We start from the raw sequence: 24,310 nt of genomic DNA, 5'->3' as shown, positions 1-24,310 counted from the left end.
CCTTCCCCCTGCAAAGCCTGTGGCCCCAGAAACTCCCCGAGTGAGCCCCACAGAATAAATCGGGCCAGGCTATTTGAATTACAGGGTAAACCCAGCCCCAAAGGGAGACAGGAAAAGTAGAGGGTTAATTCCCCATAAGGCCATGTCTACGCCAGGATTGCTTTACTGGTATGCTACAGTAGCAAAGCACTCCCAGTGTGACGGCAGCAATATCAGCAAAACTGCACTTTGTACCGCGGTAATAAAACCACATACCCCCAAGCAAAACAAGCCATATATGTAACAGCCATTTCGGCAGTATAGCTGTGTCTACACTAGGGGCTCCTGCCAGCACAGTTCTGTCAGTCAGAGATCACTTCTCTTCACGCTCCTGACCATCACAGCTCCGCCAGAAGACGTCTATAGGGTAAACACAGCCTTACTCCAATCATCTCAGGGAGTGCCAGTTAGAGGGAGGGAAAGCAGGTTTTGTTGGTTTTTAAAATACGATTTTTAAACCAGATGGAGTAGTCAAGGCCTAAGAGCGAAGAAATGTCACTGATCCGAATCGTCTGGTTCTGAATAGATGAAGTTAAGGTGGCACGACCCCCTTCTCTGGGCGTTTATTTTGATTTAAGCTAAATCACAGGAAGGCATTCAAACTCCGTGTCCACACAAAAGGGCCACGCCACTTTCACCGAGTCAGACAACCTCCTCCTGTAGACAAGGCCTTTGACTCAACTGCTCCCAACCAACAAGCAGCTTTTAAACATGATCACACTGATCTATTCATTCCTCCCCAACTCCACAGGCAGAGCCCTCCCAACAGCCTCCTCCCCCACAGATAAACAACATTTGCACCTGTCAAGAACGGAGGTTCAGTCATTTGTTAATGCGGAGATGCCCTCTAAGTAAAGAGAGGATGGGGAAGGCTTATTGTTTGATGCGGCTAAATAACAAACACACAAACAGCTGTTGGGAGTACAAAAATATGTTTTTTCCTTTTAATTACATCAGTTATCAAAGAAAAAAGCAGTGGTAACAAAAATACAAAGCTCTGAGGTTGTTTGTGTTTTTTTTTTTTTTAAAGGTTTTTTTCCCGTAATACAAGCTGAGCAGCAGTGCGATTTAATTGAACTTCTGCTCTGAGTCTCTGCTGGCAGAGTATGCGTAAGCTTTTCCCAGTACCAGCCGGTCACGCAGCAGCTTGAAGAAGGCGTAATAATTGCTGAAGAGGATGAGCGCCAGCGAGATGGTCTGGTGCCACTTCTCTGACGAGATCAGTGAGTAGAGCTGGTAGAAGATGACAGCTCCTTCCAGCAGAATTAAAATGTTCAAGATCCTCAGCGGTTTGCTGAAAAAGAACTGGAGATAAAGAGCCCAGGGTAAGGTGCTGGATGGGAGTCAGACGTTCCACAGAAAATACGGAACACACGAGGAATGAATGCTCCATGAGCTAACGCACTAAGATTTCACTTCCGGAGACCTAGCAACACGTTCCCTTCTCACTCACAAACGAAAAGAACTTTGGTGCTCTCATCCCCAGAACAAGTGCACCGAGGACCTTTTCAGAAAGTTCCCCCATTGTTAGGGCGCAGGAGGCATGGGATAGCGAGAGAGAAAGCACGGGAGTAAGACTCAGACTTGGGGTATTTCCGGCTCTGTCACTGCCCTGCTGTGTGATCGTGAGGAAATCACTTCACCTCTCGGTGCCTGCTGGCCTTCCAACTTTGTCTCTCTCTTGTCTATTTAGACTAAGTTCTTTGGGGCAGGGACTATCTGTATGTCTGTGCAGTGCCCCAGACAATGGGGCCCTGATCCTGTCTGGCACTACTATAAATAATTCTAATAATAAAGGAGGAACAACGCCGGCTTACATGAAAGCGGAAGTGTGAGACATCAGATGGCACAGCCACATTGTAATGGCCCATGGCTTTGTACACGTTCTTGCTGTGTTTCACCAGCACCCCCTGTGGCCACATGCATTCTTCTGTCCACCTGCAAGAGAAACCAACTCCCTTAGTCCTGCCTCCAGAATGACAGGATCAGTCACATGGCAGCTGGCCACAGCTCTGAACAGAGCTTCTGCAGGGGAGTCAATGGCATTCCCCCATAAGCTGGGGGCGCTGCACCAATGCACCACCGACAGTCCTAATCCTTGAGTCTGTCACTAAGGACTCTTGTAACTATTTGCTAAGACGTCAAGTTGCGGTTATTTGCAAGGGCAGAATTTGGCTCGTCCAGCTGTACAACTAAGCGTTTAATCGCCATTGTCACTGCTTACCACAAACCAGAGGCTTGCTCGCTGCGGTTGGTAGGGGATGGGATAGCTCATGCCCATACAGCGTTAGGCTGATCAGCAGCCACACAGAGCAACTCTGGTTTCATGTTTCCTGTTGCTGAACTGAGTGAGAGATCTCTTCCCCAGCGTGAACAGCAGCCTGGCAGATTAGCTCCCCACCCCAGCAGACAAGAGAGAACAAACCAGTGCTAGCCAGTGGGAGAGGTCCTTACTGATGCTGTAGCACATTGGAGCATAGGGCAGGATCGACCTTCTGCCAGCAGCCCAGGTGTGCCGCAGCTTTGTGGAGGAGGTCGCAGTAGCGGGCAGGCAAGAGATGCTGCATCAGAATCACAGACGTACTGATGGACACCAGCAGGAACAGCTCACATGACCACCGTTTGTCGTAGTACTGAGTGTTCTGGGGGGGCAGGAATACAGTGTCAAAATGCATCCGGACACCCTGACCCAACAAAGCAGAGACAGAACACGAGGCACTCAGGCGAACCGGTGCCTTTTCATGGAAGCAATTATTCCTGCTGGAGAAATCAAGAGGCAGAGGCATTCAGCAGTAATGGCCAGCCAAGAAAAGGTTAAGCTTCTGAACACTTCAGAATCAAGATCTACGACCAGCTGGGTGAAGGGGTCCAATTCGGGCAACCGTCACTCTTCTGCATACAAGGGGAACAGTGACTGACCGTGAACTCCACAACTGACACTTGTGCTTCAATACTCTGTCCCTATGCCACTGGGAGAATCACCACTGCTCATAGACCCCATACTGCTAGAATCACAGAATGTCAGGGTTGGAAGGGAACTCAGGAGGTCATCTAGTCTAACCCCCTGCTCAAAGCAGGACCAATCCCCAACTAAATCATCCCAGCCAGGGCTTTGTCAAGCCGGGCCTTAAAAACCTCTAAGGAAGGAGATTCCACCATCTCCCTAGGGAACCCATTCCAGTGCTTCACCACCCTCCTAGTGAAAAAGTTTTTTCTAATATCCAACCTAAACCTCCCCCACTGCAACTTGAGGCCATTACTCCTTGTTCTATCATCTGGTACCACTGAGAACAGTCTAGATCCATCCTCTTTGGAACCCCTTTCAGGTAGTTGAAAGCAGCTATCAAATCCCCCCTCATTCTTCTCTTCTGCAGACTAAACAATCCCAATTCCCTCAGCCTCTCCTCATAAGTCATGTGTTCCAGCCCCCTAATCATTTTTGTTGCCCTCTGCTGGACTCTTTCCAATTTTTCCACATCCTTCTTGTAGCGTGGCACCCAAAACTGGACACAGTACTCCAGATGAGGCCTCACCAATGTCAAATAGAGGGGAATGATCACGTCCCTCGATCTGCTGGCAATGCCCCTACTTATATAGCCCAAAATGCCGTTAACCTTCTTGGCAACAAGGGCACACATCTGACTCATATCCAGCTTCTCGTCCACTGTAACCCCTAGGTCCTTTTCTCCAGAACTGCTGCCTAGCCATTTGGTCCCTAGTCTGTAGCAGTGCATGGGATTCTTCCGTCCTAAGTGCAGGACTCTGCACTTGTCCTTGTTGAACCTCATCAGATTTCTTTTGGCCCAATCCTCTAATTAGTCTAGGTTCCTCAGTATCCTATCCCTACCCTCCAGCGTATCTACCACTCCTCCCAGTTTAGTGTCATCTGCAAACTTGCTGAGGGTACAGTCCACGCCATCCTCCAGATCATTAATGAAGTTATTGAACAAAACCGGCCCCAGGACCGACCCTTGGGGCACTCCACTTGATACCGGCTGCCAACTAGACATGGAGCCATTGATCACTACCCGTTGAGCCCAACGATCTAGCAAGCTTTCTATCCACCTTATAGTCCATTCATCCAGCCCATACTACTTTAACTTGCTGGCAAGAATACTGTGGGAGACCGTATCAAAAGCTTTGCTAAAGTCAAGGAATAGAAACTAACAATGATCCTCCTTTAGCTCAAATGGCAGGGGGCCTGCACTTTTAGAGCAGGTGGCTTTGAGTTCTAGTCCCATGGCTTGCAAAAGTGACAGCCATGAAGCCCGAGGCATGGCAGATTACGACAGATCCCTGAAGTCTCCGGTCTCGTTTTATACTCATCCAAATACATTTGCTGTACAGTACAACTTACTGTGAAAATCCAATAAAATAGATGGGGGAGAGTCCCCTCTATTACAGTTTACCCCCCTCCCTAAAGAGAGTTAGGATAGAAAAGAAAATCAGTTTTATTCTTGTCTTGAATCTGTCCCAACAAGACATTACAATTCATAAAAAGTTGACTTGGCCATAACCAAAGAAGAAATTCTGTAAGTCCATGGGGGAAAACAGTTTCACCCCAATGGATGGAACAAGCACATGACACTTTGGCATGGATGACAGGAATACAGAGTATTGCGTAACTCACGGTAATCACAGTTCAGTGGCTGAAACACACAGTAGGATTTTGTATTGTATTCTAAGTTAAATTCAAACTTTTCTATTTCTCTCAAGCATCTCAACATTCAGACCCCTTCTACTCCACAAAACTAACCACATCACAGGACAATTTGGAATTAAGCGAATCCATACAAGCCAGGTGTAAATTGATTTACGTTTGTCCACACAGGGGACTCTGCGTAACGTGTGTGTAGACCAGACTTACTGCACCCACTTTCCATACATCGGATGAGAACTAACCATGTTGCAGCCATACCCAGCCAAGCGTCCGATTTTGCTAGTGACTCAAACAAAACTGCCTCACTTGACCCATTAGAGGGAGGAGTGACATGAAACACGTGCTAGAGCAGTGAGCACATAAGGGTGCATGGCACTCACCTTCACAAACCACACAGGCACAAAGGCCACATAATAGGCACTGAGCATGGAGCTCACCAGCACCTCTTTCATCCTCCAGTTAAAGTCCATCTTCAAATACTCCACCTCATTGCGGATCAGGTCTGGAGAGAGGCAGCACGCATGGGTGGGCATGGCCTCCATGCCATACATTTGCCTGGTATGCTGCTTCCAGGTCTCCTTTAAAACTGTTAGATAGTCTTTACCCCTGGAGTTCACTTCCCCTGTCTCTCGGGGGCCAATGTTAGCCACTTGGGAGAAGAGGGCTGTCTTCCGAAAGTCACAGTTCAGCTGGAGAAAAGGAATGTACATGCCGAACCTGGAAAAGCACATGGGCAGGAAGGCTGTAACATCAACGTCCCCAGTACCGCCCCAGTCTGACTGCCATTCCCATGACAGTGAAGAAGTGTTAGCACCCAACATCCCCTTGTGAATGGTGTTTAGGATCATGAGAGCCACTTCCCTCACAGACTCTAGAATGGGACAGCTAGAGGGATACGGCCACATGACATTGCCCACATATCTACTGGAAGCTAGAGAGACAACACAATTAGGTCCACCTAATGTGCACTGTAGGTTTTGGATGTGCATTGCCAAAGGTGGCCGGTTAATATTAATACGGCTTGCTCACAATTAAGGCTAAGTTTTTGTCGCAGATATTTTTAGTAAAGCTCATGGACAGCTGCGTGGGGTCCTGCTGGCCGTCCGCCGTAGCTGGGCAGCTGCAGTTCCGCCGGCCCCACCACCGCGATTGGGCAGCTGCAGGGTCCCACCCACCAGGTTGGGGGCTGGGAGCTGCGAGAATGGGGCTGGCTGGGAGCTCCAGCCCCAGGGCAGAAAATGTCATGGAGGTCAATGGAAGTCACAGATTCCATGACCTCTGTGACATAATCATAGCCTTACTCATGATTTTATTGTATACTGTTCCAGCAGTTAGGTTCTCCTCCTTGAAGGATTCCTTCTGTTAATCACAGCTGGGAAGGGGCCAGTCCTCATTAGCATTCAGCATCGCTTGTACCAGAGTCATTCATGTGAGATCGCACCATCTCTGCACTGTCCACACTAGCGAGCGCCACCAATGGTGACCCTCACATCTGCCCACCTATAGGGTCACGGAACTCAGCTAGCTGACCCGAGACCACGTACCCCTCTCATTTATCCTGGTCACCTTAAAGACTGGTGGAGCATGTCTCCATACCTTTATGAGATGCTTCTTAGTTCACTGGCACAGAATGATTCTAACATCTGAACATTTGCCTACAACACTGAGGGCTGGTTTACACTAGGGGGGAGATTGATCTAAGATATGCAACTTCAGCTATGTGAATAGCGTAGCTGAAGTTGACGTATCTTAGATCGATTTACCTCGGGTCCTCACGGTGCGGGATCGACAGCCGCGGCTCCCCCGTCAACTCCGCTACCGCCTCTCGCTCTGGTGGAGTTCTGGAGTCGACGGGGAGTGCGTTCGGGGATCGATTTATCGCTTCTAGACGAGACGCGATAAATCAATCCCCAATAGATCGATTACTACCCACCGATCCGGCGGGTAGTGAAGACGTACCCTGAGTCTTTACCTGTTCACCCTTGGGCAGAGAAACCTTTCCCAGAAGGGGGGCATAATTCTGCTGTCTGCCTAGAAAGAGAACCTTGTTCCTCAGATTTGGTCAACAAGTGCAGGGGAAAAGTGTCTGATTCTATCCATCTTGCATAAGATATTTATGGACCAACCCAAGGAAGTGGGAAACTCTGGGAACTGAACAGCCAAGGACAAGTTTGAGAAATGGATTATTTATACAGCATGAGAAGTCTCAAAGTAGACAGTCCTTTTATGAAACCCTGGGCAATTTGCAACCTTTGGTCACCGGGCAGGTCATTCAAGTAGACTGGAAAAGACACATACCAAGCCCCCAAGAGATCTAACCTAATCTAGTCTTTACGATCTACCAAGAGAGTGAAAGGTTAAGTTCTGTTGCAAAGAAGTCAAGTGATCATTTACTTTCAAGCCACATCTTGCCCCATATGGCATTGGAATAAGAGCATTTGATTGGACAGGCAGCTTCCAAATTCATCATCTAAACACAGATGGGAGAAGAGAGGTACTTACGGGTAACACAGGAACAAGAGATTGAGGAACGAGTAGGTTCTGAAGAGGTGAATTATTGAGCGGCACAGGCTCCAGCCTGTCCCAGTGAGGACCGCAAACCGAGTAATCACAAGGAAAATGGAGCGTGGCAGGGAGACTTTGCCGCTTTGTGAAGCCTGCAGAGGAGATAGAGCAGGGCAGGACTTAGACAACTTATTTCCTTCTGGAAAGCAAACAGGAAAAACTAGCAGCGTGACCAGTGAATGAGCTCTACTCGGTCCCACTAAACCAGCACCACAAAGCAATGGCGGTGGAGTGACCTCCAGGTGCCATGTGACTGCAGCCAGACGAGAGAGGCCTGCTTTAGATCAGAATCTGCATTTGGACTCTCCAAGATCAGGAAGCTGAACCTTGGGCACAGATTTCAAATACACTTCCCATTTCGCTGGGGAGAGAAGAGCTCCTGTGGTGTCTTGTCTAGCCCTGGTGTGTCACCTGGCTGCAGCCTAGAAGGCTGCTCAAGCGAGGAGCAGATTGCTTTCCTGAACACACTGGGAAGAAAAAAGAGGAAGGGAAGGTGAAAGGAGCCACACATCATTCTTCAGTAAAGGATAAAACAAACTCACTATAGTTTGAAACGCTAGGAATTCAGTAACCATCAAATATACATAAATACGGTAAAACTCATATGAGTAATGGATTGAGACATCTCTGTAAAATCCGTTTTCCAGTAGGAAATCACATCGAGGTTTTATGTTCCAGTCAATTCAAAACCCTTCAGAACAGGGCAGGAAAAAGGCTGAAGTTTAAAAGGGACACTTGATTTTACATTCAGCTTCCAGTACGTCCAAACTTCACCCTATGTTTAAGCTGCCAGGTACTATCTATCATCTAGTTTTTGCTTTTAAATTTATCATTCCATTCTAAGACTCTTCTATACTCAGTTCATGTCAGCACATCCCTTTGAAAACATACGGCACTCTAAGCGCTTAGAGTACCTGCAGATCTCTCTGTAGTCACTATTATGCAGGTCCTACAGAAACTGTTGTTTTACTGATGGCTCTTCAGCAAGAACAGCTAGTGCACACAATTAATGAGGCTGGTGATCTGGCTTGATAAGGCTCTCTATTGAGTTGAAATGCACTTCGCTGCATTCTTTTACCTAATGCACCCACAATACAGAAAGGCAAACACAGACGCTAGTCAGAGAAGGCTGGAAAGGAGAGAACAGTTCTGGGTTTGGCCTGCGGCTTTACCTCCTTCACAATGGCACCGATCAGCCTGCGCGCTAAGACGATTGTCGTCACCGTCAGCACGTTGAAGTCAATGAGATGAAAGTTCTGCAATGACAAAAAGGAAACACTTTATTTTGCTCCAGGCAGCAGAGCCACTTCTCCCTCTCTCCTCCTGGATTATCAGGAGAACGCCAAGTGTGCACTGTGCCAGGATGGCCAAACTTTGCCCAAATTAGAGTCACTTGACAATTTACCTGGGGCCTCAGAGCTGCATCTAGTTTCCATGAAGTGGAGCTGATAATAGCCAGTTAGTCTTTAACAAAAAGGTGAAGCCTATAGAGACTCAGTCCTAGGATGCAATGGGGCCAGGCTACTCAAATAAAGACGGAGCAGTGCCTGCTGGGACCTAGAGTCGCAATAAGCCATGCTTTTGTATTCTGGCCCAAGGCAGCCACAGTGCAGAATTCCCAGTGTGATGCATTTGAAGCCACAGGAGAGCTCTACAGCTCAGCCCAGAACAATAACATCAGCCGGATGGAGCCACGGCTTGTTCCAGTCATGAAAGAGGCTTCTCTTAAAATGTTGGATCCCCACCTCTGCTCATCGCCTCTCCTGTGTGTGACTCGCTTTCGTCCCACTCTGCCAAGGATTCAGTTTAAGAGGATCAACTCTATTCCGAGAAGGAAAGCCAGCGCTGGGATGGAATCCCAAATCTCATGATTCTTAACATTACAGATACATTCAACATAAGAGCTGGTATTTAAATTGAATGTACAACCCCCCTGGTAGGAGCCAGGGGGGTTGTACATTCAATTTAAATAAGATTTTTCCCCCCATAATGTTTGTTATATCACTGCTCAGTGAATCAACACATACCCCTATGTTCCCTACAGTGACAGGGTGCTGGGAAGGTGGGCTGTTTTGCCCAGCACTATAAAAATGTCACCGTCACAAGAGCTGGGCTAGATTGGGTGCTGGCTCTTAGACTGATGTGCTGTCCTAACAGAGCATCTACCCAGTTGCTGTCGAAGGGCAGGAGGAACGGGGATACCTGTTGGGGAGGGAATGGGTTTTGGGTACTCGGCAATCTGGAGAGAGCAGCCATGCACATGGGAGTGGGATTGGAGGTAAACTGGAGGCAGGGATCTATAGGACTACAGCAGCACATAGCCAGGTACCTACCAGTGATGTGTGTGATGGAGGGTGGGAGGGTGGGTACCACCACACAGTTTTGTAGATATTGATGTAGTGGACAAATAGAGCAATGAGATGACAGAAGAAGAGCTGAAGTTCAAACAAGACACTCCTCTCCACAGGCAGCTCTGGGATCTTACAGTGCCGGAGGGGAACCACTGTCTGGGTTGCCAGAGGAGGGCTGGAGAGGCCTGTACCTGAACCGCTCCTACCAAGATAAACCAAAACCCATCAGTTACTCCCCTGAGATATGCCGAGAAAAAAACCCAATGCCCACCCCCAGCCAATACACTCAGACTGCAGAGGATGGACGGGTCTATGCTAAGTGAGGAGCCCAAGCTAAACACTACACCCAGAGGCTGCAATGAACTGGGACAGCCAATGCTTAAAAGACGCCTGTTGCGCGTAGATGTGAGACAACGTACGGAAGTAGCGTTGCATGCTCAGGATGTGCCGATACCTTTTTGCCTGATATAGGCATGGCATTTGGTTTGTATAGCAAGAACTAGATTTGGGATCAGGCCAGTCTGCAGCACCATGACATCGGAGTCCCCCACTTTGAGCAAGGTCTGAGAGCAGTGCTTGTACACACGCAGCCCAACAGGGACACTGAGCGACCTTCTAAGCTCATTGCAAGTGTTTCTGCCTCGTACTATTTACATTGGGTAAAGTGTACGCACGAAAGATTTGATGCCATAAAATCCAAGTGAATAAAGAATTATGAGATTTCCTCTTCTCCCAAAGCCTATTTAAAGCCACAGAGGAACCATGAGGTTTAGTCACAGGTTTGTATTCCTGTGTACAAGTGCAACTCCGGCTACCAACCATTTACTCAAAGAGAAGGGTATCAATGCAAGTCAAGCAAGGTGCATCCAGTGACTGGTCCCTAAGCAATGACACTCAGTAATTAGGTCTTGGATTTCCAAAGGGGCTTCAGAGCATTAGATGCCAAACTTCCCTTAAAAATCCCAGCTTAGAACCATAGAAGTCACAGCTAGAGTGATGGCAGAAAAGCTTTCAGTCAAGTGAATGGAAACAAGAGGCTCAATCCAAGCTTTTTAACAATAAGAGACTGTGAAGGCTGAAAGCCTTAAACAGAAGGTCTGTCTACAGTGCAATCAGAGGTGTGACTGTGACGAAGTGGGAATGGTCTTAATGTTTTCTCTCAATACTGTGTGCGCGCCTCAGTTTCCCCTATGTATTCCTCAAGTATCTAGGTGATGGGATAAAAGTGTGTTGTTGTTGCAGAGACCCCTATAGGGCAGGTGTATTCCCCCCACACACACTAAAGGGCAGGTGTAACTGCCGACTGGCTGCCTGGGCACAAAGAATGGCTGACACCCGCAACTGATGGCCAGAGCCTGTCCTCTGCAAGGAGCCAGCCAAAGGTGCTGGAGAACAAAGAGAGGTGAAGACCAGGTGATCTGTTTGCTCAGAAAAGAGACAAAGCATGGAGGCGGGACAGCTGGGGGTGACTGAGACTGGCCTGCTGCATGCTGGTCAGTCCCCTGGTTTGGGACTGGGGGCCATGTGCTCTGGACCCCACTACGAGGGACTTTGCCGAATGTTCCTGCTTACTGTGCTAACAAGATATGTTCTACGCTGTGTTTCCTACAACTAATAAACCTTCTGTTTTACTTTGCTGGCTGAGAGTCACTGCTGACTACAGAGGTGGGGTGCATGGCTCCTTTGGGGCGGCATGTAAGGTTTCCCCAGGTGTCCCAGCCAGGTGGACTCACCGCGGGGAGCTCATGTTGTGAACAGGGGTGCTGAATGCTCCAAGGTCAGACCCAGGAGGCGCTGGAGCCAAGGAGACTTGCCCTGATGAGAGTGTGCCCTGAGGGGGGAGACACACTGCACTAGAGTCCTGACTGACTTCATTCAGAGCATGCCAGAGCACCGAGTCTGTGACTACGTGACGGTGTCTTACATACACTAACTTAGATCTCACCAGCTCCAACAACCGCAAAGCAATTGCAGCAACATGGGCGGCAGCACAGGCTGTGCTCTGCCATCCAGGACCTGGGGTAGGTACTCAGGGCTAACCGGTTCTGCCGTGGCCTTACTGCTATTGTTACTGGAGCTAGCTAGATCAAAGCTAGCTCAGGTATGTCTACACAGGCTGCAATCACACCTCTGATTGCAGTGTAGACATATGCAGAGGCTCAGGTGTGTCACTGAAAGCATAATTTAGCATTCACAGCATTAGCTCTGAAATCCCAGAAGCCCCAAATCTCACAGGATTGATTCAACCCTTCGACCTTTGGAACTCCTGCTGGAAACAACACTTTTATAATACAGGTGTCCAGAAGACAGAGACATGAGGCCTCACAGGCTCTGTGTGGACGCTCGAGATCTAATGGCACTTTTTATAGAGTAAGATTCTCACCATGCCAAGCCTTTCCCCCGCTCATGACAGGGGTTTGCCCTCCATCTCCAAGGAGGCCTTATGCACATCAGGGCTGCTGTATGTATATGGATTATAAGGTGCTCTGGACCCCTTGGGATGAATTGCTATATAAATGAGTAATATTAAAGAAACATCTCAGCCTAGGGCCACAGTCAGGGAGTACGTTAAGGGATATTCACCTGCCGTGTCAAGGATGTTCTATCCAAGGTATTTTTGAAATGCTCATCACGTGGGTATCCAAGTGCTGATTTCCCTCAATTTCTTACTCGGCACCACTTCCCCTCTCCTCCCCTACGCTTCGGTGCTTTCTCCACAGAAGTCAGATTGAAAGTGAAAGGCTGAGCTGAGCTGCTACCATTCAACCAGTTTAGGATTTGTGAAAGAAAAGCAGACTGCATCCATCTCCACTAACCAATCGCTGCCCCAGAAATGCATCAGCTGCCATACACCACTGGATATGGCTGATCCACCAAGCAGGACTCTGGAGCCATTTTGTAAATAAGACTTTGTCTATAGCACCCCAATCTCCAAGTCCTTTCGAACACTCCCGTCAGGTAGCTAAGCATCACATGCCAAGCACTTGGCAGTCCTGGGGTGTATCGGAACCCACACTTCCCAATCGCCACTCTTTGCTTTAATGACAAAAGCATACTCCAGGGAAGCTGTCATGGATAAGCAAGACTGTTGCAACCCGACATCAGCCTACCAACAAAAAAAAGTCACCGAACCACTGACAAAACGGCCAGGGTAAGGGATGGAAAAACATGAACCAGCCTCATTGTCAAACTACGTGTTTCACAGAGGAGGAACTGTCACGGCACATAAGGGAATAAAGGGGATGCACATTTACCTGGTACGTGAGCGCACACCAGTGACCGATGAACTCGTGGAATGTCCAGAACCCCCAGTAGCCCCAGTTTCACAAAGAGGATTTCGGCAGTAGGATGTCCGGTTAGGGCCCCGCCTTCCCCCTGCCATAACAACAAAGGGTATGGAGACTGCCCTGAGAGGTTGGCTGCTGCTCACTGTTTGACTATTTCTTCAATCCTTAAAACTGAAAAGGAAAGATTTATAACACACGTGGATTTGGAGCAGAGTAGGTGGGTAACTTTCATACACCTCTAGCACCTCAAAGCATCAAAGCCTAACTTCACAGCACCCCTATGGTGTTATCCCTATTTTACAGATGAGGCAATGTAGGTACAGGGGCCCAGATCCTCAAAGCCCTGAAGAAGAACTCCGTGTTGCTTGAAAGCTTGTCTCTTTCACCAAGAGAAGTAGGTGGTCTAATAAAAGAAATTACTGCACCCACCTTGTCTCTCTCATATCTTGGGACCAATGTGACTACAACAATTCTGTAAAAAACAGATCCTCAAAAGGCATTTGGATTCTAACTTTCATTGAAATAAATGGAAGTTAGGAGCCTAAATACTTCTGGAATCTGGCCAGAGACGTTAAATGACTTGCTTGAAGGTTACAAAACCTGGGAATATAATCCAGGTCTCCTTAATCACAGTTTTATGCCTTAACCACAAATCCATTCTTCCTCTCTTAAAGAGGCCTTGCAAAAGAAAAAAAGTTGGGCTTCTGCCATTTTTGCTTCTTTCCCATGGACAGAGACTGTAAACTCTTTGGGGGCAGGACTGTCTGTACAGTCCATGACTGGGGCTCCTACATACTACCACAATATACACAATAATAATCTGGATCTTTTTTACAGCAACAAAAATCTGCTTGTTCTTTTATGCTGGACATTTAAATCCTGTGTTGGCTGGAAGACTATTCAACGCCTATAGAAGTAGTAAGATGGCAACATCACATTTGGTAAAAGAGCACAAACTGAGCTATTAAAAGGGGAGGGTTTTTGTGTGTGTGCCTTGACTGCTTAAAACTCTATTGGGTTATTTGTCCCTTAACCTCCCAATTAACAGAACTTTGTTAAGGCTTAACAGCCATGCCCCTCAATTAGAACATAAGAACGGCCAGACTGGGTCAGACCAAAGGCCCATCTAGGCCAGTATCCTGCTTGCCAACAGTGACTAATGCCAGGTGCCCCGGAGGGAATGAACAGAACAGGGAATCACCAAGTGATCCATCCCCTGTCGCCCATTCCCAGCTACTGGCAACACGTCTAGGGGCACTTCGGAGCATTGTTTTGCATCCCTGCCCGTCCTGGCTAATAGCCATTGATGGACCTATCCTCCAGGAGCTTATCCAGGTTTTTTTTAACCCTGGTCTTGGTCTTCACAACATCCTCTGAGGGCCACAGGTTGCCTGTGGGTTGGGTGAAGAAACGCTTCCTTTGGTTTGTTTTACACCTGCCGCCTGTTCATGAATGACTGTGTTAGGGCTCCCAATAAACTCCCTCCAGGCGGCCCTCCGGCAGACTGGGGAAGGCTACGCTGCAGAGCCGACAAGACACACAGTAAACACCTCCCAGGTGTGAAAAATCAAATTAAAAAGAGCTTTTCCCCCCCCCGCTTTCCTTCCCCACCCCCCGGCAGCAGGAAAGAGCCCGGCCCGAGGCGGCTGCAGTTGGGCGCACCCCACGGGGCTGGGGGGGGGGCGGGCCCCGGGGGCTGTACGGGGGCCGGGCACAGCNGGGGGGGGCGGGCCCCGGGGGCTGTACGGGGGCCGGGCACAGCGGGGGGGGGCACCGGGGAGATCGATGGGGCGGCGCGGAGGGGCTGGGCCCGAGGTGCGGCGCGTGCCCGGGGGGCTGCCCGGGGGCAGAGGGGGGGGGGGGGGGGGGCACGGGGGGTTCGGGCGGGGCCGGGGGGGGGGGTCCATGGGGGGCGGGTCTCTGGGGCTCCGGATCTGCAGCCCGCCCCCGGTGCGAACCGCCCCCGACCCCCCATATCACAGCGAGGGGCGGGTGTCGCGAGCCCGGGGCAGCCCGGCCGGAGCCGCTCTCACCCATCGCCGCTCCGGCTGCAGTAGTTCGGCCTGCGGCGGGGACAATATGGCGGGCGGGGCCGCCAGGGGAGAGACGGTGGCGAGGAGCGGACAAACTTCCTCAGCACGCGCGCGAGCGGGACCCGCCCCTTAAAGCGGCAGCGCCCCGGGGAGGACGGAGGCGCTGGCTCCGCCCCGTGGGCCGTCGCCCGGCGGTGGAGTCGGGGGACGCAGAACGCGGCGCCGCCCCACGTGTTCAAATCGCCTCGCTCCCCTCTCCCCCCCTCCCCGCACGGATGGGGAAACTGAGGCAGAGTACGGCAGCGGCTTCCTCAGCGCACAGAACGCGTCAGTGGCAAAAGATAGAACCCAGGCGGTCCTGGCTCTGTCCCCCACTCCCCGTGCTATAGCCACTAGAGCCGACTCCCCCCCCAGCAGTCCTAGGTTCCCTGTCCCCCCGCTACACTCACCAGACCCCCCCCTTACCTATGCTTGTGAACAGAACCAGCCGTTTCAGCTGTAACCACTAGGCCACACACTTATTGGCATGTACATTTTAACCCAGTTTGTATGTGGACCCGAGTCAGTGGCATCTGAAATAACTCGTGAGGTGTCAGACACCCAGATGATGCATCGCCAGCCCCCAGCTACACCATGGTGGTATCTGCCCTTGAGGCTGTGAATTTTTGATCTGGCAGGCATGTCTTCTACTGCACTATGTCATTCGTATTAATAACCACAGCATAGGTGAGCACAGAGGCTGGGGAAATGGGGTATAAGGTACCCCTTTCCCTTTCTTCATTGGATCTTTCATTTCAGGGGAAAGAGGGGAAAGCAGCCAGGAATGGCGTAAGGCAGTACTGTAGTACTCAGACTTTTGTAGTGGTGACACTTTTACATAGCAAGCCTCTGAGTGCAACCCCCCTTATAAATTAAAAATACTTTTATATATTTAACACTATTATACATGCTGGATGCAAAGCAGGGTTTGGGGTGAGGCTGACAGCTCACCCCCCCCCAAATAACCTTATGACCCCCAGTTTGAGAACTCCTGCTGTAAGGTGCTCAGATACCACTTTAAAAAACCAACCCATAAGAAAGATGAATGTTGGGATAATTTTACTGTGAATAGAGTTTTATAAACAGTAAGTCTGCATTTTCCCCCTTTAGAGCTTGATATATGTATTTACAATTTTTTTTTAAACTAGGACTTTTTTTTTTTTTATCTTCACTGAAAAACCCAGAGAAGTGGTATACATACTATACAGACCTTAGTTTATCTTCTACAAAGCATATATAGTAAAGTACATGCTAGATATCAGCTACATACATTAGCATGTACTGGGCTCCTGCAACCCCCTAAAAACTTTATTACAAACTACACCCTGGAACTCAGTCATAGAGCCTTCACCAGTTGTGGTCCGACTCGGTGCATAAGTCCCTACCGGGCTTGAAGAACTCCATAAGCGGGAGGATTTATATTAAACTGTTTCATTCTTCCAAGTGGTGTACAAGCTATATCAGCTATATGTAAGATGACTAAATTGATGGAATAGGGGTTGTAAAAGGTTAATAAGTACTGTAGGTGTGTGTGGGTGTGGGTGTGTGTGAGAGAGAGAGAGAGAGAGAGAGAGAGCGCAAGCTAGGCAGTAGCCTTTTTTTTGTAAAGTTACAAGTAATAAAAACAGGCCATTTCAAAGCAATGGGGAACCCAACAGCCCATGTCAAAATGACAAAAAAGGTGTAGTTTAATGGTCCTTTAACTCTAAAATTACTGCAATTTCAATCCAGGCTGGGAACAAGAGTCCACTAGGGCTAGAAAGAATTCCAATGTTTGCCTAGAAAAAAGTATTAACTTATTTCTCTAATCTGAAAATGGGACTTATAATGGAACGCTGGCTGCAACCTTTCATCTGTAAGTGGTGGCCAAGGAGCTCCAGACTAAAGCAACATCCATATGATTGGGGAGATAAGGTACATTTAGTGCCATTTGTAACAGGCAAAACTGCACTTTAAGTGTAAATAAACAGAAAAGTAGAGAATTTTGGGACAAATTCTCAACAGAACCCTCTCATTACCTTACTTTTTCCTCATTACTAATCCCCAACACTCTTACGCTTAGATGTCCCTCAACGGCTCATCCTTCCAATGGTGCCACTGCAGGGTCAGCTGCCTCCCAATAATAGCAGTTTGGTCTTTCAAGTATCTGTGATCCAAAGCTGAGATCTGTCTCAGTTCCTGCTCTTCTAAGCATGCACTCTTCCCTGTGCTCAAATCTATGGGACATAGATTAATCCCCATAGTTGAGCGTAACTCATGACACTACCAGTGAGCTGTCTGTGATCCAGGACTCAGACTTACTGTAGAGGGAGAACAGAAAATGTTGATGCTGTGACAAACATGGTGGGGGAGACCTAAGCCTGCTCTGCCCTGTGGTATTAGACTATCCAAGTAACTTGAAACGCCCCAGTATACTTCTCTCTAACACTAATCTGGAGTTAATTATTAAAATAAAAGCATGCTCATAAAAAAACAAAAAGTTACTCAGCTGATTAAGTCTGTCTAATGGACAGAAATGCGGTAAAGATTTGACTGTTTCTATTCTTATGGAACAGGAAAGGACAATGTAGATTTGACTAGCTCCTGTCCAAACTGCGCCTTAAAAGGTACATGGATTTCTGAAGAATGAGGAGCCTCTCCAGAACTGTCTGTGTGAAATGCCCAACAGACTAACATTCGACCCATCTAATTAAAAATTTATTAGGAGGAGATTAAAACAAGACCAACTGCCTCCGTAACACATTCAGTCTGAATCTCTGCAAAGCTCTTCCAGATACAGTGACTTAAAATCTCTCTATATTTTTAAGGGCTCTTACCCCATTCACTGCCACGGCACCCCTTTGGCCTCTCATCCCTCAGCTTTCTGATCTCTTAAAATCTCTGTCACGTTGCATTCCTCTGTAGTCTGTGACTATTTCTGACATTCAACTTGTGATAGATTTCATTGCACCAGGAATTATATTATAGGCATTTCAACCATGTGTCAAGTGTTCAGGTATAGCACCTGGAAGGAAATGCAGTAGTTTTTTCTCTGTACCACAGCTTCTGTTCTCTACATCCAGGATCCCCATCACATCTAGCACTGGACTGGAGAGAGACTTCATGAATTACGGCTTCAGGCAAGAGTAGTAATTGCAGGAGGATAAACTATGTTAAAAATCTCACATTTGAAAGCAAGGAAATTCACAGTCAAGGCTTTTATCTACAGGGAATAACTATAAACTTACGTTAATAATATGGTTAATGTATTGCTAAATATTAGCCCGAGCGGGCTTGCTAAGTAACCTAGCTCCTACCTATGCAATAATAAAACTAAGATTTGCCTTGATCCATGTTGACTGTCTTCACCAATAATACCCCCCCCACACTTTTTATTTAAAAAAAATTTCAGCGCCTAATTTGTGAGTGTTTCTAATTCTAGAGTGCAGATGATGGAATACTACACAATCCGACAGAGGATCAGCTATGTCCTGGCTGGAGGCAACGCAGTTTATACAATTAGTGAACTCCTTAAACAAGACAATACCAGATGGTGAAAGGGATCTGCTTTTCCAGCCTACAGTGTTCCTTTATGATGGCTATGCACAGAAAATGAAAATTCAGACATCCACAAGAGCACATTTCTTAACTCATTAAAATGTTCTGTTCTATATGTAATTGCAAAGATTGTGGGTCACAATTCCTGACTGCACATCAAACATTGAGTTTTAAGGTAGCAACCTGTGCATTATTAGAGCAAACCTCCTACTGGGTTGGCTTGTAAAGCCAGAAATGGAAATAGCGGCTTAACTGGGAAAGAGGCATACTTTCCATTTCAATGCTGACAGTTACCACTTCCCTTCCAGGTTCTGAAGTGAGTGAAGAAGCAGACTTCAGTGTCCTCTTTACATACAAAGAGACCCCTTCTGAAAGACAGGCTAGGTTAATTAATGAAATTGAATGTTCTCCCCTCAAGACAGAGTAGAGTATTAAACGACGACTGTTTCCCTTCTCCAACCAGCCTACAGACGTCTTTCGTTATTAGTACTTCCTCTTCTTGCTTGCATCCCCCAACCAAGGTATTTCAATCCTTAATAGGCACTCAGTGTTCAGAGGCCCAGGGAGGAAGATGTCCCAGCGTCACTCTCAGATTCCTGCTTGGACACCTTACAAGTCATCTAAATGCCCATTTGTTCTTTTGGAAGGCAAGGGTGTGGCTTAGTGTATTACTTTTCAAGAAGGGAAGGGGTAAGGAAGGGAAGAGTTGCCCTTATAATTATCGACTGTCGGCAGCTCTGCTGTAAAACAGATGGCACACATCCTGTATTAAATAGAAACTTCATTTGCTTTTGTGGTCAAATAAGAGACCAACTTTACTCTTAAAAACCAAGCTGGCCTCAAAATCTTGCATGCATATATTAGAATTATGGTCCCCTGTTATATCTGAATCCAGGAAGCAATACTGTGTCACAATTAGCTATCTAGGTAACTTAGTCTTTTGTCCTACTGAACATACACTACTGAAGATTAGATCCCCTCTTATGCGTTCACAAATATGAAAAGCTATCACAGTGAAGTTGTAAAATAAGATAGATATTCACTTTAGTAATCCCAACAGATAGGAAAAAGAGAGGCAGACTGCTAGTCTTTGTAAAAACATGCTCTTAACTACTGTTACCACTTCCTCCTCCCACCTCAGTTTCCCACATCTATTACACGTTGACAACGACAGCAAACTTTGAAGTGGGGGCTGACTTTTATTATGTCATAATGGGGTCCTGATCTTGACTGGGACCGCTAGATGGTATTGTAATATCAAAACTGTAATCCCCTCAGAGAAGCTCCCTTTGGTACAGTTGACTTTTGGACCTCAAGGATTATTACTTACAGGTAAAACAGAGGCATTTGTTTGATCCGAACCACACCCAATGGAAAAGTGTGACGGTATAAAGGGAAAATTTACTTTTAATAGATTCAAAAGATAAAGACCAGAAGAAACCATTATGATTATTTAGTCTGATCTTCGGCATAACACAAGCCAGAAAATTTGACTCAGTCCCAAGTCAAACCCATAATTTGTCTAAACTAGAGCATCTTTCAGAAAATCATCATAATCTGATTTTCATGTTCTAATTCTATAATCAGTACATACACTAGATCAAAAACAATCAGATTATTCCAACACTATAAGATGAATAGAGGAAAATGCTTCAAGCAGCATGTTCTCAAACCAGTTTTGGCAAATACAATTATTTACAATAAGATTTACATTCCTCCATAACACTAGCATCTTTTATATAAACACCCAACATATGCAGGAAGTGTAATGCAGAGGCAAGCTGTATACATTCCAAATGGCAGTGCCACAAGATTCACTTCTACTGGATAAAAATCGGCACCATAATGGATGATCTTTATCACATCTTTTCCACAGGATATAAAGGTTGTGCCTAGTAGGAAAGAAATAGGAAAAGAATTGGTACAACAATGGAAATGGATACTATAGCTAATTACATTGCAAAAAAAATGTATTGAATAAATGGACCATGGAAATCACCCATATATAAACTGTTTCCCTAATCTATTTACACCAATGGACTAATATTTTTAGATAGCAAAGAGACTTCTGAAGAGAGTGACGTGTAATGTAACATTTCAACACCACGGTCATTCCCAACCTTCCTTTCCTATTGCAGAGGAGTAGGATTACAGATGCTTGCGTTCTTACAGTTCCATGTAAGATAGATCTCCTTCTATGTACTTATGTAGTCCCTACATATCAGGGCTTTTGTTTGTCTTGCAAAGCTGTAGTGCTTTATGGGCAATGTAATTAAGAAGGGACTGTTACTGTGCAATTCTATTCTTTTGGAAGTCTCAAGTTTCTCACTCCTGGGTCTCAAAGATCCAGTGAGAAATGGATCAGAAGCCTGAAAACAACAAGCTTTAGAGGGCTGCCTTTGGGCCTCAGTGGACTCTTCCGACCCCAGCTTGTAAGCAGTTCAGTCCACTGATGCCTTCAACAGTCAATTCCTTTTGAGTGAAGGTTGGGCTGGTGTCCAATGTATTGCTAGGTTTGCAAGGAGGGCAGGTGGGTGGAGACAATAAAATGCTTCCACAGGATAAGCAAATGAATGATAATCACAGTATCCACCAGAGGGAGCACGTCAGCTGTCAGTGGTGAAAGTAAATGACAGCCAAAGGAATCATGAGACTCTCTCTCTAACCCAACAGGCTCAAGTTGTTCCATCAGCTGATGTGGGGGATGTGTAGCCCTTCAAAACTCTTAGCTAAGCAAGCTGTGGTCAGGCTTGAAAACTTAAGAGTGAGAAGCCTGTGCCTGTATCTTTAACAAAATGAAACAAAACAAAAAACAACAACAAAAAAAAAAACAGCCAGTAGCTACTTAAACCTCAGAAACCCACCAAGGTTTGGTGGTCTGTTTACATACAAACAACCTTCGTTTCTCCTTAGTCTTCTGCACATTCCCACTCTTCGGACAGTTTGGCAAGCAGAACACTAAAGATGGGAGGGAGGGAAATGGAGCCCTAATGAAACAATTGAAAAACTGCCCTGCCAAACTGAGTGTCAGATCTGGCTGCCAAAATCTAATACAGTGTTTCATGAATGTGTGAACTGAACTCCATGTGGCAGGTCTACCTAATTCAATAACGGAGACGTGTCTAGCGCACACTACAGACACAGCAGCCACCCTAGTGTAATGGGGTACAAGAACAAGAGGGGAGAGAAGAATTTCTATAACTCTTCTATACATTGTCTAAGGTCATGTCTTCCCTTACCAGGAATCAAGGCTGCTGCTATCAATGTAACAGGGGTCGATTTAGTGGGTCTAGTGAAGACCCGCTAAATCAACTGCAGAGTGCACTCCAGTTGACTCTGGTACTCCACCAGAACAAGAAGAGTAAGGTTGACCTAAGCTATGTCCACTCCAGCTACGTTATTTATGTAGCTGGAGTAGCGTAACTTAGGTCGACTTACCCAGATAGTTTAGACAAGGCCTCACTCACCTAGATACAAACTGAGCAGAAATAGATTGACCCTCAGAATGACCAGAGTAGGAAATGATTAAGGAGAGGACCTAAACCTCATAGCTCCATTCACATAAGGAAGTGTTCTTTTTGCATCTACAGAATCTAGATTCTCCCTCACGTACAAGAAATTTTGGAAAGAATGCTGGTAAATTAATACAATGATTTACATGGAAATCTGAAATTTCTGTAGGAAGTACTTTGGGGTGCAGCCCAAGAACTATTTGTCCTTATAGAAAATAGCATAAGCTCACAAGAGGTTAAAATGGAGACATAAGTTATGTTAGAACTATGTTTAAATTCCTGGAGGAACTGGGTCTTATAATGGTGGCTATAAAGTTCAATAAACCCTTTAAAACAATTTTTTTAACTAATGTGTTTGAAAACACAGATTTGCCATCAATCTGCACGTAGATAGCTGCTATTGCTGCTAAATGAACTTTAACGGAGATGGACAAACCCATAACCTTTTAGGTATAATAATCTAAAATGGGTTTTGAATAGAACGTGAAAAATGGATCAACACTATTATTAAATACCAACATAACAAAGGATCTTTATATGTTGCCATGTCGAGTGAGTTAGTCAGAGAGCGAATAAGAAAACAAGAGAACCCCTCATATGGGATCTGGCACAACTTGTCAGCCTTTTTTGAAATTGGTTAAGAGGAAGGATTGGTCCTTCTAGCTTTTGCTGGTTGACAAAGTTCCTACACTATTGGCGAAGATGCGTTATTTTTGTAGTCAAACACAAAATGTTGAACACTGAGTGGGTAGCTTCTTCCAAAGGTACTGATGGCAATTTTAAAGTCAACACCATCCATAGCCACTCATCTGTGGAACTGAATTGCATCTTCCAAAGGAGAGGATGCTGAAGATTCCTCTTCAGATGGAAATGTATCACCTTCGGGTGTAATGTTCTGTTGTTGAAAATCAACTAGAGGGGATGTTTCTTCTCCCTCCTCAGGAAGCACATCTTGTACCAAGGCAGAAGGACATTCTCTAGCGGTTGGTTCTGAGAATCTCTGATCAGAATATCTTGGACCATAGATTTAGGTGGAAACTGCTCTGGAACCAGAGAGTCAGATCTTCCTTGGATAGCATGGATAAGTAGGGGCTGGCCAATAGGGCCAAAGCATCCATGATGGCATATGCTAGTCTTGCTAATTACCCCATTCTGGTATCAAATCATATGCTTCCTGTATAGAATGTCTCAGGGTGTCCACTCCAGAAGAAAGACCTATTTCAGGGAAAACTGTTGATCCTTGGATGCCATTATCAGAATTGGCTCCTCCCAAATGCATATCCGATAGTGAAGCCATAGGATATATAACGAAGCTGGGATCTAGAAAATGGTGTCTCTCTCAGAGAGCCAGCTGGAGTCTTAGGTGGTAGGGAACTGTCTCTGGAGATCTATCCCAGTCAAGCTCCCAGCTTGGTTTCTGGTTCTGGGAAAAAGAGATGCAGTCAACCTGTCCTCTCTTGTGGAACCACATGAATCTACACTGTAACTGTAGAAGTAGGAACCTTAGTAGTCGACATACTGGGTTCCACTGGTCTCTTTTGGATCCACCCTCCCTCCCCCAATTGATCTGGCATTATCTTTAAATCTTGAAGACACTGAACTCAGAACTGTTTAAGATATGCTTCAATTTGCCCTTCCTTTCCCTCATAATCAAAGTGCTTGTTTCCAGTAGTCTCTCTTGAGCTTTATGTTCCTTATCTGGAACCAGTTCTGATGGAGGGAATATCTGTGGTGTTGGATCAGAGGATCTGGCAACCACAAGCTGAGTCAACTTGGACCTGGAGCTCTCTGCCAAAGCCTGAGCCTTCACTATTGAAGCCTTCCTGGATCCAAAAGTCCTCGGAGCTGATTCAGGTCTCCTATCCTTTCACTAGGACCTTCTAGCTGCATCAAATCTCTCAGGCTTGGCTGACAAGTGCTGATGTAACAAAAGGCTACTCTTTACAGGCCCAAGTAGTAAGGGTGCTAAACATAGCACAGCATGAAGGAGAATTCTTCTCTCCTAAGCATTTCAGGCACCAAACTCGAAGGCTGGAAGCCAGGAAGACTGTTGGGCGACACCTTTAAAATCCATGCTTCTTGACGCATCCTTTCACTGCTGTGGTTGGAAGGAACTGAGGCTGCAGCCGGTGCTATGCCTCCTTCAGAATGTGTTCAAATGCTAGCTATGGAGAGGGCAGAGGCATGCGACCACTAAGAGGCACTGTTACTAGAAGGTGCCTCCATACAAGCTGTACCAGCCAGTGCTCCTTAAGAGTGGGAATACACAGAGGACATGTGAAGAATG

The 24,310-nt window shown here is 46.6% G+C and overlaps 2 protein-coding genes across 4 annotated transcripts in view; both read right to left on the bottom strand.

Moving 5' to 3' along the window:
* Positions 1 to 954: 954 nt before the first annotated feature.
* Positions 955 to 15,058, bottom strand: TMEM39B (transmembrane protein 39B). 3 transcript variants are annotated; one of them, XM_034754136.1, is made up of 9 exons: positions 14,936 to 15,058; positions 12,870 to 13,073; positions 9,598 to 9,817; positions 8,437 to 8,520; positions 7,202 to 7,356; positions 5,080 to 5,416; positions 2,494 to 2,681; positions 1,857 to 1,977; positions 955 to 1,344 (listed from the first exon to the last, which is right to left on the bottom strand). In XM_034754136.1, the coding sequence occupies exons 2-9, from the start codon at positions 12,995 to 12,997 to the stop codon at positions 1,108 to 1,110; spliced, it is 1,470 nt and encodes a 489-aa protein (XP_034610027.1). In that variant the 5' UTR covers positions 12,998 to 13,073; positions 14,936 to 15,058; the 3' UTR covers positions 955 to 1,107. The 3 variants fall into 3 exon arrangements, with proteins under 3 accessions (XP_034610027.1, XP_034610028.1, XP_034610029.1); XM_034754137.1 differs by having other exon boundaries at positions 12,870 to 12,990; positions 14,936 to 15,051; XM_034754138.1 differs by lacking the exons at positions 8,437 to 8,520; positions 9,598 to 9,817; positions 12,870 to 13,073; positions 14,936 to 15,058 and adding an exon at positions 7,619 to 7,731.
* Positions 15,059 to 19,900: 4,842 nt separating this feature from the next.
* KHDRBS1 (KH RNA binding domain containing, signal transduction associated 1) overlaps positions 19,901 to 24,310 on the bottom strand; it is a 28,899-nt gene continuing 24,489 nt past the window's right edge. The window contains exon 11 of the transcript XR_004643593.1: positions 19,901 to 20,403. The gene's annotated coding sequence lies outside the window, so the exon portion shown is untranslated. The remainder of the gene's footprint in view (positions 20,404 to 24,310) is intronic.

This window comes from Trachemys scripta, chromosome 20, assembly GCF_013100865.1.
Source record: "Trachemys scripta elegans isolate TJP31775 chromosome 20, CAS_Tse_1.0, whole genome shotgun sequence".
NCBI classification, from domain to species: domain Eukaryota; kingdom Metazoa; phylum Chordata; order Testudines; family Emydidae; genus Trachemys; species Trachemys scripta.
Note: the sequence above shows the minus strand (reverse complement) of the source record. Positions and strands in the feature narration are given on the sequence as shown.

Excerpts from the sequence above, each read along its gene's own strand:
- TMEM39B (XM_034754136.1), bottom strand. The coding sequence starts at position 12,997 with ATGGCAGGGGGAAGGCGGGGCCCTAACCGGACATCCTACTGCCGAAAT. Across the intron at positions 9,818-12,869 it reads GGTGTGCGCTCACGTACCAG|GAGCGGTTCAGGTACAGGCC; the intron begins GTAAATGTGCAT and ends TTATCTTGGTAG. Across the intron at positions 2,682-5,079 it reads TGCCTGTGTGGTTTGTGAAG|AACACTCAGTACTACGACAA; the intron begins GTGAGTGCCATG and ends CTGCCCCCCCAG.